Source organism: Neomonachus schauinslandi, chromosome 15, assembly GCF_002201575.2.
Source record: "Neomonachus schauinslandi chromosome 15, ASM220157v2, whole genome shotgun sequence".
Taxonomy (NCBI): domain Eukaryota; kingdom Metazoa; phylum Chordata; class Mammalia; order Carnivora; family Phocidae; genus Neomonachus; species Neomonachus schauinslandi.
The window spans coordinates 27,655,224-27,668,995 of record NC_058417.1 but is presented as its reverse complement, the minus strand read 5'-3'; the positions used below and the strand labels follow the sequence as shown (position 1 = coordinate 27,668,995).

At 54.9% G+C, this 13,772-nt stretch overlaps 1 protein-coding gene across 2 annotated transcripts; it reads right to left on the bottom strand.

Moving 5' to 3' along the window:
- Positions 1–374: 374 nt before the first annotated feature.
- MPO (myeloperoxidase) lies at positions 375–10,290 on the bottom strand. Of its 2 annotated transcripts, none has more exons than XM_021704097.1 (13): positions 9,952–10,045; positions 9,736–9,829; positions 9,247–9,422; positions 8,899–9,022; positions 8,679–8,808; positions 8,372–8,578; positions 7,181–7,499; positions 4,819–4,979; positions 3,360–3,615; positions 2,722–2,892; positions 1,861–2,098; positions 936–1,150; positions 375–388 (listed from the first exon to the last, which is right to left on the bottom strand). In XM_021704097.1, exons 1-12 carry the CDS (start codon positions 10,022–10,024, stop codon positions 943–945), a joined length of 2,157 nt encoding a protein of 718 aa, XP_021559772.1. In that variant the 5' UTR covers positions 10,025–10,045; the 3' UTR covers positions 375–388; positions 936–942. The 2 variants fall into 2 exon arrangements, with proteins under 2 accessions (XP_021559772.1, XP_044777480.1); XM_044921545.1 differs by lacking the exon at positions 375–388 and adding an exon at positions 10,162–10,290 and having other exon boundaries at positions 804–1,150; positions 9,952–10,026.
- Between the last annotated feature and the right edge of the window lie 3,482 nt (positions 10,291–13,772).

Below are 13,772 nucleotides of genomic sequence, written 5' to 3'. Positions count from 1 at the left end.
AGTGAGCCCGCAACAGATGTTTGCCAGAATAGTGGACGAGCGTAAGGGCTTGGTGACCACAGTTTCTGTCCTCCGGGGTGGTGTGGGTGGAAGGTGAGTCAGGATGGTCTGCTCGGTTTGACCTGGCCCAGGGGCTTCTAAGAACTGCCTGCTTGGCACGTGTGCATCAAAGGATGACTTCCAGAGACCCTCACCCCCATTTCCGAGGCACAGACCACACTGGTTCAAATTCAGAAGCCAGAGCAAGCCTCATGCTGAGGCTCCAGCCCTGCAGCAGACATGGACAGAGCGAAAATCCCCATCAGTGGTGCTTTATTATCATAGTTGTCAGGTACAAAGGCATGGCACAAAAGGGCCGACGGGCCCCACCTCCTCTCCAGGTGGGCTCCTGGGAACAAGCAAGAGAACAGCGTAAGGAAGCACAAGGGGAGCCACTGACCGAGCCCTGCTCCCCTGAGCTCACAACTCAACCACCGCACACAGCCTAACTGCTCACGCTCGTTCCCCCAGGGGTCACTGGGTCACCTCTGCCAACCTGGACACTGTCACCTATAAGCTCCCTGGGGGCAGACATGGTGCAAATGGAGCCTCTAAGGAGCCATGACAGCTTTTATTTGCAAAGAAGAAAACTCAAGGTTTTCTCGAGAAAAGGGAGGTTGAGTTATTTGTTCAGCTGGAGAGCTGAAGAGTCAGGATTTGAACCCAGCAATCTGGCTCCAGGCTTGTGCTCCTCCCCTGTGCACTCTACGATCTTCCGTGTACTTAATACTCACGTAGGCAGCAAACACAGACACACACACACACACACACACACACGAATGAATGTCTAGTCACTCATCTTCTCAGCCAGAACAGAGATGCGCTCACCTAGGGAAGGGCTCCGTGGGCCAGCCCGGGGACTGCCCAGGCGTCAGCTCCACACCACACCCCCTTACCCAGCCTCTAGTCACTGTCCCTCCAGGAGCTCAGGTCCAGTGCGGGGAGTGTGTTACAGCTGACAAAGTCCCGAGGGAATGTGTTGGACATGAAGATGTTGTTCTTGGACACAGTGGTGATGCCCGTGTTGTCACAGATGATGCGGGGCAGGGAGATCCTGGTCAGCGCCTGCTGCTGCTGCCTGCTGAACACGCCCGTGTTCTCCCACCAAAACCTGCGTGGGGACACCCGCGGACTTTGCACCCAGGCTGTCCTCGGCCGGGAGGGCCTCCGCTGGCTCGAGCCGCTCCCTGGACGTAAGAGGGCCACCACAGCAGGGGGGGCTTTCACACGCGTGATGCCCTCCGCACAGCGTGGAGGAGAGCGCGGCTGCCGGGGTACCTCCGCTCTGCCCCCACCCCGGCGGCCCCTGGGGCCCCACTCACGCTGCACAGGGAGCTGGGCCCGCGCTCACTCACGGAGCCCTGTGCCCTGGCCGGGGGCCATGTCCGTGGGGGCGCAGAGAACCTTGCGGTGGGTTTATAAGGGGTCCACCCAGAGAGGGACACCTTTCTCTAGTTTTCCCAAGGGCGCAATACGGGCTAGGTAAGAACTGGGCATGACAGGTGTCAGGGACACAGTGACGTCACTCTAGGAGAGCCCTGGGGGCTGTTCAGCAGCAAGCACCCTGACACCGGAGAAGGGGTAGGTAAGAGTTGCGTTTTCTGTCTTCCCTCCTTCACAACCAGGGGTCCAGGTCCCTCCTGGCTGCACCCCCAACAGGTTCGGAGCACATGAGGGACGACCTCAAGGCCCCGGAAACCCTGGAAAATCACGGATCCCTTCCTGCCCCTCACTTCACAGGCAGAAGTGGGGGGCCCCCCCAGAGGTTGGGGAATAGGCCTGCAACCACACAGCGGGCCTGAGCAGCTCGCCGCCCCTCACCGGTCACCATCGCGGAGCTTCCTGAACTGGGTCCCAATGAGGCAGGCCAGGAGGGGGCCCACGCGGCCGTAGGGCTCCAGGGGCTCGGCCACGCCACCCATCCAGATGTCAATGTTGTCGGGCGTGCCATACTGCTGCATCAGCTTCTCCGCCAGGCCCAGGTTCTTCAGCACCGTGCCCAGCTCGCCCACCGTGCTGGGCTGGGGGAGCCCACAGAAGCGCCTCCAGGCATTGTACCCTGCGGGGGGGGGGGGCGGTGGCTGTGGGAGGGTCCCACAAAGCCCACCTCCCCAACACACTGACCGTGGCCGTCTACCGAGGGACATGAGGGAGAGGAGGACACTGAGGGGCTTCTCCCAGGCTATAAGCCCCCAGGGAACCCTGAACTGAGGGGCCAAGACCCTCTCTCTTTCCTTTGCTCTCTCACTGTGAGGCAAATCCTAAACTGCCATAACTCCTAAAACGTCCAAGAACAGGAACATCTCACTGCCCCCTCTGAAGATCTCAGACCCCGTGAGGGGTGAGGTGTGTCTAGAAGGTTCAGCCACACCAGCTGTCCCATAATGTAGGCACAGACTTTGGGGTTAGGCTGATCTGGGTTCAAATTCAAGCTCCATCACTGACTTGGCTGGAGAAGAACCTAGGCAAGTTCCGAATCTCTTCAAGCCTCAGTTTGCTCATCTGTAAAATGGAAGTGATAATAATCCCTTCCCCCTCAAAGTTCATGTAAAACAAAGTAACATGAAATGTGATGGAGCCAGGTTTCCAGCCCACTTGGGCAGCTGGGGGCACCACAGAGGGCAGGGCCCTAGAGTGGGAGGTGGGGGGGGGGCGCGCATCAGGGCTCCTGCAGCCCCTCACCTGGGAGGCCATGGTCCCGGCTGCGCTGCATGTTTAGAGCGGGCAAGTCCAGCCCGATCCTCATGACCTGCTCAAACAACCGCTCCCGGATCTCGTCCACCACGATTTGGTTCTGGCGATTCAGCTTGGCAGGGGTGGCCATGAGGCCCCGCAGGATGGGGTCAATGCCACCTGGGACAAGAGGGACAAGACTTGGGGAAGGATCCAGCTCAGTATCCAGGGCGCAGACTGGAGTAAGGGAAAAGTCCCAGGGGCAGTCAGGGGATTGCAGAAGAGGGCTGGGAATATGCAGCTCCTGGTGCCAAGGTGGCCTCAGTGGGCAGGTCTTCGCTGGAGAATTGAGGTCTCAGGGGATTATGCCATTCAGACTTGCAAGTTGGGGTGCACCCAGCCCCTGGGCTCCTGGGTCACTGAGAATCATAACACACAGGAAGGAGCCAGCTCCCTATGAGCCATCTCCAGCCTACCCTTTATTATTATATACAGAAGCAATCAGGTGAACTGAGGCTGGAAAGTCAGATAAAGTCCCCAAAGATGGATGGAAGAGGATTTCTCCTGCCCCAGCTCCCTGCAGCCAAGACCACCCCCACCATGTCCTCAGCTGCCAGCCCACTGACTCCTGGCCGAGGTCCCCTCACCTTCCAGCACTACCCTCCAGGTGGCAAAGAAGACCTTGCTGAGTGGAACGCGGGGGTTGGGCCCCATGGGCTGATACTGGTTATCCAGGCGGAACATGAAAGGTTGGATGAGGGTGTGGCCATAGCGGAAGGCATTGGTGAAGACGTTGGCGATGCGAGGGTCCACCGAGTCATTGTAGGAGCGGTAGCTCGGCAGGTACTTCCTCATGGCCATTGGTCCCAGCACCAGCGGCAGGTAGTCCCGATAAGTGATGATCTAAAGAAAAGTCCCAATAAGTGATGATCTAAAGTGCTCAGAGTGGCCTCTCCACTCACCCTCTGTGCAGAGTCTCTGCCTGCTCCTGGCTTGGGGGGCGGGGGGGGGTCCCTCCATTGTCCACAGCCAGGGAGTTGTCTCCCGCTGCACTGGATCTCGGTCTAACAGAGTGGCACCGAGTGGCAGACCCAGAGCTCCAGGGCTTGCCTGCTCTGTGACCTTGGGCCAGTTATGGACCTCTGTGAGCCCCAGTTACTCAAATGTGAATTAAAGATAATTATGCTGCCCTCTGCCCTAAAGGATTAAATAACAAAAGGCTTTGTTAGTCAATAGCTCCTTTGCCCTTGAGTTATTCATGTCTTTTTTTTCTCCTAACTTATAAGCTCCTGAGGGCAAGGGTTGTATCTCATTTCTCTTGAAATTACTTGGTGCCCAGCAAGCACTTGGCTCACGGTAGGGTTCAATTTGCATTTGTGGAGGAGGGGAGGCAAAAAGGAAAAGGGCCACCCTAGATGATTTCCCCCAGGGCAAAGAGAAGATATAGATTCTAGAGTCTGGAATTTTCTGCAAGGCTTAAATGAATCTCACTTAGTTCTTGGTGCAAAGCCAAAACTTACCCTCCACACCTGCAACTCTCTCCCTCTCCGGAGTCTAAGATATGAAAAAGGTGTGCACGTACGTGTGTGTGTGTATGTGTGTGTGTGTGTGTGTGTCTTGGGGAGAGGATGGGGGTGCTGAAGCATCAGAAGCTGGGAGAGAGAACCAGGAACAGTTCCCAGGGATAAACAAGGGTGAGGGATGGGGTGAGCTATGATAGAGCCAAAAGAAGAGGTGAGTGGGTAACAGAGCGAGGAGCCACGAGGAGATGAGGAAAGGCAAGGCATTTACTGACCAGCTACTCTGCACCAGGCACTTCAGACCCACCCCTTTAACCCTCCCGAAACCATTCCTGATGGACAGGACAGCAGAAAGGGGAGCCAGCCTAGGAAGGAGGGGATGGAAGGCAAGTAACCTTTGTCAGGCACTTAGTATCTGCCAGGTGTTTTCACATATATCATTTAATCTTTACAGCATCATGGATGCACACACTGAGGTTCATGGGGGTTAACCTGGCCCGGGTCACACAGCTAGGATGTGGTAGAGGCATGTTTGGATCCCAAGCCTGCCGGACCCCTGGCATCACCAATGCTCAGAACTGCCCACCTGGACCATGGCTCCCACGATCTTGCGGGCTTCCTGGTAGAGCCTCTCTCCATCCCAGTTGGGGTTCAGGCATTTGAGCTTTGTGGCCAGCCGGTTGTGCTCCCGCAGAAAGAGTGTGTGCATGGAGGTGAGCTCAGGCATCTCACTTGAGCGGGTGTCCCCTTGGGGAAGGAAAAGCTGCTGTCATTCCTAAGATCCCATCAGAAAGGACTTGCTCCACCGAAACTCCCTCCCCAGCCAAGGTCTGAAACCCAGACTTCCTCTCCGTCCATCTTTCCACACCATGCTCAGCTTACACCTCCTCTAGGAGGTCCTCCCTTGAGGCCCTGGTCCACCATGCTAACTTCTCCCTCAGTGTAGGGGCACTGCTGGCTGGAGATGCTCATTCACTAGGCATCAGAGCTGACACGTGACTTGCCACATTCTAGTAGCTGAGACTGGGAGCTCCTTGAAGATGAGGACCATGGCTTGAGCCTTTTTGTATCTGACCCTCCACCCAACTCACACACAGACATATGGAGTTTAACACCGTGCCTGCTACAAAGTAGGTGATCCCTAAACTGCCTGGTTGAGTTACTCTCTTGATGCAGGGAAGGCCAAAAAGTAGCATGTGTGTTGGCGCTCCCTACTTCCACGCCCATGTCAGACAGCACTCTCTCCTGCTCGAACTGGACGCAACCTCAGAATCCTTCTCAACACAGGACTCTAGAAAGCCACTACCATCTGATCAGAGTTGCCATCCCCAGCCTTACTACATGCTAATTTGCAGCCTGCTCAGGCTCCTGGGAGGGGGGGCGAGAGGGGGCCTAGGGCAAAGATGTTTATAGTCCACATCTGAGACTGTTCAAAAAAAAAACACAAGTGAAATCTCTAATTCCTCTAGTCCTCCCCACCTTTTCTCTGGAAGGGCCAGAGAGTCAGGGCCAGGCCCTTTTAAAGGACCCAGGACACTGGGTCTAGTCTTTATTAGCTCCTGATGCTGGTGGGAAAGAAATTCTTTGAGAGCAGGTTTAGTATCCCATGAGCTGCCAGAGGTCACAGTGCTCCGGGCCCAGGCCATGCAGCTTGACGCCAGGATGGAGGTGGCCGTAACTGGCTGAGGAGTGCCACTCTTTCCTCACTGGCCCAGAAAAGTATGGGCTCCAGTGTGGACCGGAGCTGACCTTGATTCTCCTCGCCAGGGCCCAGCCAGGGGAGAGATCACCGGAAGCCATCAGGAGGAGAGGCTGGGAGGCCAGATGTGAACGGAAGGGCCTCAGGACCACTACTGGATTTACATTAAAAAATATTGGACGGGTGCCTGGCTGCTCAGTTGGTGGGACATGTGACTCTTGATTTGGGGGTTATAAGTTCCAGACCCAGGGTGGGTGTAGAGATTACTTAAAAATAAAATCTTGGGGTGCCTGGGTAGCTCAGTCGGTTGAGGGTCCAACTCTTGATTTCGGCTCAGGTTATGATCTCAGGGTCCTGAGATCAAGCCCAGTATCTGGCTCCATGCTCAGCAGAGTGCTTCTCCCTCTTCCTTTGCCCCTTCCCCTGCTCGCTTGCTCGCGCTCTCTCTCTCTCAACCTCTCTCTCAAATAAGTAAATAAATCTTTTTTAAAAATTAAATAGAGTCTTTTTTTTAAAAATTGGAAAATTTCTGGGCACCGCTACTGCCCCAACGATATCCCCAGGGCTGCCAGGTGTTTAAATTTAAAATCTTGCCCTCTTATTACAGGGACTCAAGATGACAGGAGGTGATATTCTGGAGCAGCACCGTGCCATAGAACTTTCTGAATTGATGAAAATGTTCTACATCTGTGCTGCCCTATATGGGAACCACTAGCTTATGAGGCTACCGAACACTTGAAATGTGGCTAGTGCAGCAGAGGAACTGAATTTTAAATTTAATTTAAGTTAATTTGCACTAACTTAAATTTAAATGAAAATTGCCCCTCGTAACTAGTGGCTGCCACAGTGGATGATGCTGTTCTAGAGAGTGAGGATGCCACGTTGCTCTCTGTCCCCTTAGTTCCCTGTCCCTGAGGACTCAACTCTCTGCCAGAGTCCAGAGGGAAAAGGACAGATGGAGAAAGGGATGGACAGAGGCTCCTCAGCCATCCCTGAGTCTCCTTCTTAGGTTGGCTTTTTGGTTTTTGTTAGTTTAGGTTTGGGGTTTTTTGTTTGTTTGTTTGCCTTCTGGCTCCATCCAACTTGTCACCAAGGCAACTGGATTAATATGAAGTTGGTGAGGACAGAGTCTCTCTAAATGCAAACCCACAAGCTGCTCAAAACAGGCCCTCTGGCTCCAGCACACCCGCACCCCCCCCCCCCCCCCCCCCCCCCCCCCACCCCCCCCAGGTTCCAACTCGGGGCTGACCTGCCAGGAAGCAGGGGATGCGCGCTGTGCGGTTGGTGAGGAGGCAGGGGTCGTCATGCAGGTTGTCAAAGGGCAGCAGGGCCCGGCCGTTGTCGCTGAAGCGGGTGTTGACAGCCAGCAACCCCAGCTGATTGGACGTGTTTCGAAGCTTAGTGGCCAGAGGGTCCTCGCTGCCATAGACCATGCTGGCATCCACGAAGGAGGTGAGCGCGTTGATCTGATTGCGAATGGTGATGTTGCTGTCTGTGCAGGCTGGCGAGGAGCGGAAGAAGGGGATGCAGTCCTGTTGGTTCTTGATGCGGGGGTCATCTGGTGGGATCTGTGACACACAGACAGGGCTGGTTGGCTCTCCTCCTGTCCACTCCCTACCCCAAGGTCTTGATCCCACCTCCAAAGCAGCCTGGAACCCAGGACCAGAGGGGGAGACCCAGACACCAAAACGAGGGCTTTGCAGGACTTCTGGCCCCCTCGGCTGGAGGGAGGCCTCTCAAGGCCCACAGAGGATCACTGCCTGATGTTGCACCAGCAGAGTTCCTCTGAGCTTCGAGCTTTGGGGGTGATGACCAGAACTCTGGAATGGGGGATGTGCGACCCCCTGGAGGAGGCCCAGCCCGTCCTCGCTTAAACTTCATTTCTCTCCCTCCTTTTCTTCACGGTGTCTGCCCCACCCCCCGTTCTCTGGATGCAGTCTCTAACTCTCAGCCTCCTCTTGCTTTTCCTTTCCTGCTCTCCGCCCCCCCCCCCCCCCCCCCCCCCCCCCCCCCCCGCTTCCCTGTCCCTTTCCTGTCTTTCACTCTGGCCCCTGCCTTTCTCCCTTCTCTCTCCCTCTCTGCCATTCTCCTTCCTTTCTCTCCTCCTCTCCCTACTGTGCCCCAACCATCCAGTCCCCCCCAGCCCTCCTGCAACCGACAGCCCAGGCTCTGTGCAATGTGCGCCCAGGGGTGGGGGGGCGGGAAGGTGGTGGCCCTCTGTGAGGAGGAAAGGGGACGGAGCACCGGGCACCTGCCCGCGGAAGATGGAGGGAGGCGGGAAGTTCCTCGGCCCGGAGGCGGAGGCAAGTGGGTGGGCAGGGCCAGGCTTACTCAGTTGCCGGGGAGGGAACTCTGGGCACAGAGGGAGGTGGCCGCTTCCAGGAAGGATTCCCCATCTCCCCACCGCGCAGGCAGCGGCGGGGCGGGAAGAAGGGAGCACCTTGAGCGGGAAGCAGGGCGGCTGCTGCAGGCAGCTGGTCTCGCAGTCGACGCTAGTGACGAAGGAGACCCGGGCGGCCGGCTCCGGGCTCAGGTCGAGGTCGTGGTCGATCAGCTGCCCCCACTGCATGAAGAGGAGCGAGCGCTCCTGGTCCGGGGTCAGCTGCTCCGTGGGGAAGCGCACGATGGCGTTGGAGACGGCGCGCGCCTGCGGGCCGCGGAGCGTCAGGGGCCGCCTGGGACCCCGCGCGCCTCCGGGCCGGGCCTCGCTCCCCGCCGCCCAGCCCGCACCGCCGGCCGGCGCTCACCAGGGGCACCGGGAAGCCGCCGCGCTTGACCCCGGGCGTCCAGCCGTAGGGCAGCGAGAAGCCGTCCTCGTACTCGGCCGGCAGCCAGCGCGCGAAGGCGCGGTTGGAGGCCCCCAGCGTGGGGCTGCGTCTGCAGGGGGAGGACGCGGCGCTGACGCGAGGGGGCCCCGCGGGGCGTCGCCCGCCCGCCCGCCCAGGGGCCGCCCGCAGCCGGCCGCACCTGTTGTTGCAGTGGCCGGTGATGGTGCGGTACTTGTCGTTCTCCGGGCACGTCACCCTCACGTCCTGGTAGGCGCAGCCGCTCGACGTGGACAGCAGATTCAGCTGGGCCGATGTCAGCACGTCTGGGGCCGGGGTGGGGGAGGGGGGAGAGGGGCGTGGTTGCCGTGTCGCCCCATTTCCAATCCCAAGCTGGGGAGGCTTGGTTGGGGGCCCAGTCTGAGGACACGGAGAGCAGACTCCCGTGCCCCTGAGACTACCCGGGAGAGGAGTGGGGGGTGGGGGGTCACTGCGAGATGACCGAGGTCACTAGTGGAGCAAGAGACCGGGGTTGTAGGGCAGACGGTACCAGTGACGTTGAAGGGCCCGGGCCACAGAGGCCGCAGCTTCCCCTCCAGCAGGCTTAGGGCCACGTGCAGATAATCAGCAGCCCTCACAGCTGTCCTGGTGGCTGCCACCGGCTGCTTGAAGTAGGACAGGAGTTCCATGGGGCTGGCCAGGCCACTGTGAAGCCGCCGCTTGATGCTGCTTGGAGAAGGGAGGGGTGAGGCCAGAGACAGCGGCGGCCGTGACACTCAGCAGAGCCCTAGCCCCAGGCCAGCACGCAGGTCGGGGTAGACAGACCCACAGACAGGAGAAAGGGTTCTCTTTATAAACAGAGTATGGACCTGGGTGCCCCACAGAGGCAAGGCCACGGGGAGGGATGGTTTTGAAGGTGTTCTCAAACCCAAAGACACAAAGACTGATAGACAGGGGGCTCCATCCCCGCCCACGAAGTCCCCACTCTGAAAGACCGGGGGCAGCCTTGTGCAGAGCTGGGAAGTGCCCGGCACCCCACCTCTCCCGCCGCTCCTTGTAGGCCATGTCCACTAGTCGCTTGGCTTCCTTCATGCAGGTCAGCACCACTGAGGTCTCTACCTCCTCCAGGACAGCTGCCCAGAGCAGGGGTCACAAGATCAGGAATGGGCCCCAGAGCCAGGGTGGCCTGCACCGAGTCCTTGGGACTCAGAACCAGCCCCAACACACCCCCCTTTCCCTTCTTTCTGACCATTACCTGGACCGGCACCCTCAGAGCGCTGGGGCGCAGCCAGAATGGCCAGGAGCCCTGGGAGGAGCAGCAGCTTCATCTCTGCAACAAGACCCGAAGCCCAGCAAGTCCAGAGTGCGCAGTGCATTTGGGAGAAGAGAGCTCCACCAGCCCTCTCTCCCTGACCCCTCACTCCCACCTTCACACTCCAGTCCAACCTCAGTGGGTCCTACCTACCTCCTCAGGAAAGGGGTCCACAGCTCCCCTCTTTTGCTAGCTTCAGTCTCTCAGCCCCCAGGACCTCACCTCCGAAGTTCACCTGGTATTGGCCACATGGCTCACCTGAATCTAGGCCTTTATGTCCTCCTGGCTCAGGGAGGGGGCGGGGCAGATGAAACCCCGCCCGGGGAGACTAACCGCTCTCTCCTCCCCCACTGGGGTTGGGGTGCCCAAAAGTTGATCCCTCATATGGGAGAGAGGGACAGGAAAGGAGAGACCAGAGCTGTGCCCAGCCTCTGAACTTAGCATCACACCCCAGAGCTTCTTAGCTCCCTCTGTGTGCCTAGGCCAGCGCTGTCCCCAAGGGGGACAGACAATAACCCCTCCAAAATTCTGATTAAACTGAGTCTCTGGGGATCCTTTGAAAGGGATAAAAGTCAGGAACCAATAGCCTAAGGAACTATGGGACATGGAGTAACCCCAGAGAAGGAGGGAAGTTGTAGGGGACACCTGCAGTAATGATCAATCAGCCTGGGGGGGGGGGCTGTCCCCCACCCCCAACAGTATTCTGGCCCCTGGCAGCCCCACCCCACCCCCCATTCTTGGCAAAGGCTAAAGGGACAGGAAACCTGGCTGGAGACCGTTGGGTTTCATAGGAAAGCCTGGGGGCTACAGGCTCTGGACCAAGGTAACTTCCTCTCTCCCTCTCCTCCTCCCCTTTCTTCTGGGCCTTGGGTAGCAGGCTGTCTTCAGCACTCCGACCATCTGCTCCTGGATTTCAGGAACCAGGAAAGAGCAGAGCTGGATGTGGTTAGTGTCAGTTAGGTGACACAGCCCAGGGCCTCTCTGGGACAAGATCAGAGGAGTTAAGAGGCCTGGGGTTAACTTTTAGGATGGGTCTGAAATAGAAGAGGGGGAGGTGTCTCCCCTAAAGAACCCTGGCAAAGCCTCTGCCATTCTCAGGCAGGACAGGTACCCTATGACTAATGACTGTGCTTGTCCTCCTCCCTGGGCCCTTGTCGGACTCCCGTGACGTTTGGTCTAGCCACGTTTCCCACTCCAACCACCTTCCTGTCCTCACTCTTGTCTTTTATGCCCAGACCACATCTTGGCTGAAGAACAAGGGACGGCAACACATCCAGAACACCTTCCGGGTGTGCCCGCAGATCCTGTCACCAGTGGGGCCCATGAGAGGGGAGGCCATCCTTCCAGCCTTGCTCTCAGTGACTTGCTGTGTGAACTTGGACAAGTGGCTCCTTGTGAATCAGGTTCTAGAACTTTATACTTTTGAAAATACTTTTTTAAGGGCACCTGGATGGTTCAGTTGGTTAAGCATCTGCCTTCAGCTCAGGTCATGATCTTGGGGTCCTGGGATCCAGCCCCGCGTCGGGCTCCCAGCTCAGCAAGGGGTCTGCTTCTCCGTCTGACCCCGCCCCCAGCTTGTGCTCTCTCTCTCAAATAAATAAATAAAATTTTTAAAAAAAGAAAATACTCTTTTAATCCTACAAGTAATATATTTCTGTTCATGAAAAGTTAGAGAACACAAGAAAAAATAAAAATAAACCAAAATTACTTATAATCGAGTTATAGGTAAATTTTTTTTTTCCAGGCTTGTCATTTTTCATATAAATAAGAAGCAGGAAGAAAATAATTTCTCATAAACCCACTACTCATAAATAACCCCATTTAATCATTTAATACCCTATATGTAGATATAATATGTATTTTAAATGGTGATAAAAACATACCTCAAATATTGCTTTACAACCTAGTTTTAGTACTTAACAATTTAGCCTGGGTTCTCTCTCTGTCAATAAATAGACTTAGTTCGGGTGCCTGGGTGGCTCAGTTGGTTAAGCGACTGCCTTCGGCTCAGGTCATGATCCCAGGGTCCTGGGATTGAGTCCCGCATCGGGCTCCCCCTGCTCTGTGGGGAGCCTACTTCTCCCTCTGTCTCTGCATGCCACTCCCCCTGCTTGTGCTCTCTCTCTGTCAAATAAATAAATAAAATCTTCAAATAAATAAATATATCTGCATAGTATTTTGCATTAAGTACTAGGATTTATTCACTAATCCCCCTCTTGTTAGATACTTGGGTTGTTTCCTATTTTCAGTGTTAAAAGCAGTACTAGGGTCAACATCCATGGGGTTAGATCTCTTGTCACATCTTCAATTATTTCCTTAGGCCTAGAAGTAAAATTGCTGCATATTTAGGTATCAATATTTTTAAGGCTTTAAAAAATTTGTCGGGCACCTGGGTGGCTCAGTTGGTTAAGCGTCTGCCTTCAGCTCAGGTCATGATCCTGGAGTCCGGGGATCGAGTCCCACATTGGGCTCCCTGCTCAGCAGGGAGTCTGCTTCTCTCTCTGCCCCTGCCCCTCCCCCCCCCCATGCTTTTTATCTCTCTCTCTCAAATAAATAAATAAAATCTTAAGAAAAAAATTTTTTTTCAACTATCCAACTTTAATATTTCAGTTAAACATATGTTAAGTATTTATAACATATTTGGAGAACTATATCTTTTGTAATCCATATAGCACCTACTATTTTTCTAACAGCTTGATTTTATTTTATATTTTAATTTCAGTATAATTAATTTACAGAGTTATAGTAGTTTCAGAGGTACAATAGAGTGATTCAACAATTCTATATATTACTCGGTGCCCATCACCATATGTGGACTTTTAATCCCCTTCCCCTATCTAACCCATCCTCCCACCCACCTCCCCTCTGGTAACTATCAGTTTGTTCTCTATATTTAAGAATTTGGGTTTTTGTTTATCTCTTTTTTTCTTTGTTTATTTGTTTTGTTTCTTCAAGTCCCCATATGAGTGAAATCATTTGTTTTCCTCTGACTTAATCACTGGGATTTTACCCTCTGGGTCCATCAGTGTTGTTGCAAATGGCAAGATTTTATTTTAGGGGGCTGCCTAGTGTTCCATTGTGTATATATATTTATCCATCTATTGCATATCTTCGTTGTCCATTCATTTATTGATGGACACTATGATTGCTTCCATAGTTTGGCTATTATAAGTAATGTTGCAATAAAACATAGGGGTGCATTAAAAAAAAATCAAATGGCCTTAATGAAGATTGCATCTCACCCTCCCATTAGCCATGCATGGGAGCACCTGTTCCCCATTGCCCTGATCAACTCTGACAATTAGTGTCCTTTTACTCTTTTAGGGGGATTGTCAAGGCTCAAGAGGAAAGAGACATTTAATACAAGCCCCTCGCAGCACAGATGAGAAGGACAGAGTCTAGGGAACGAAGTGTCTGTGCCAAAGGTGACAGTGTGGCAGTTCAGAATAATCTGGGGCGCCTGGGTGGCCCAGTGGGTAAGCGTCTGCCTTCGGCTCAGGTCATGATCCCAGGGTCCTGGGATCGAGCCCCACATCGAGCCCCACATCGAGCCCCACATCGAGCCCCACATCGAGCCCCACATCGGGCTCCCTGCTCCGCGGGAAGCCTGCTTCTCCCTCTCCCACTCCCCCTGCTGGTGTCCCGTCTCTCTCTGTCAAATAAATAAATAAAATCTTTTTAAAAAAAAAAAAAAGAATAATCTGGCTGTTAGGTCTCCTGACTTCCACACCAGCACTCTTTAAAAAAATTCTTTATTTAGGGGC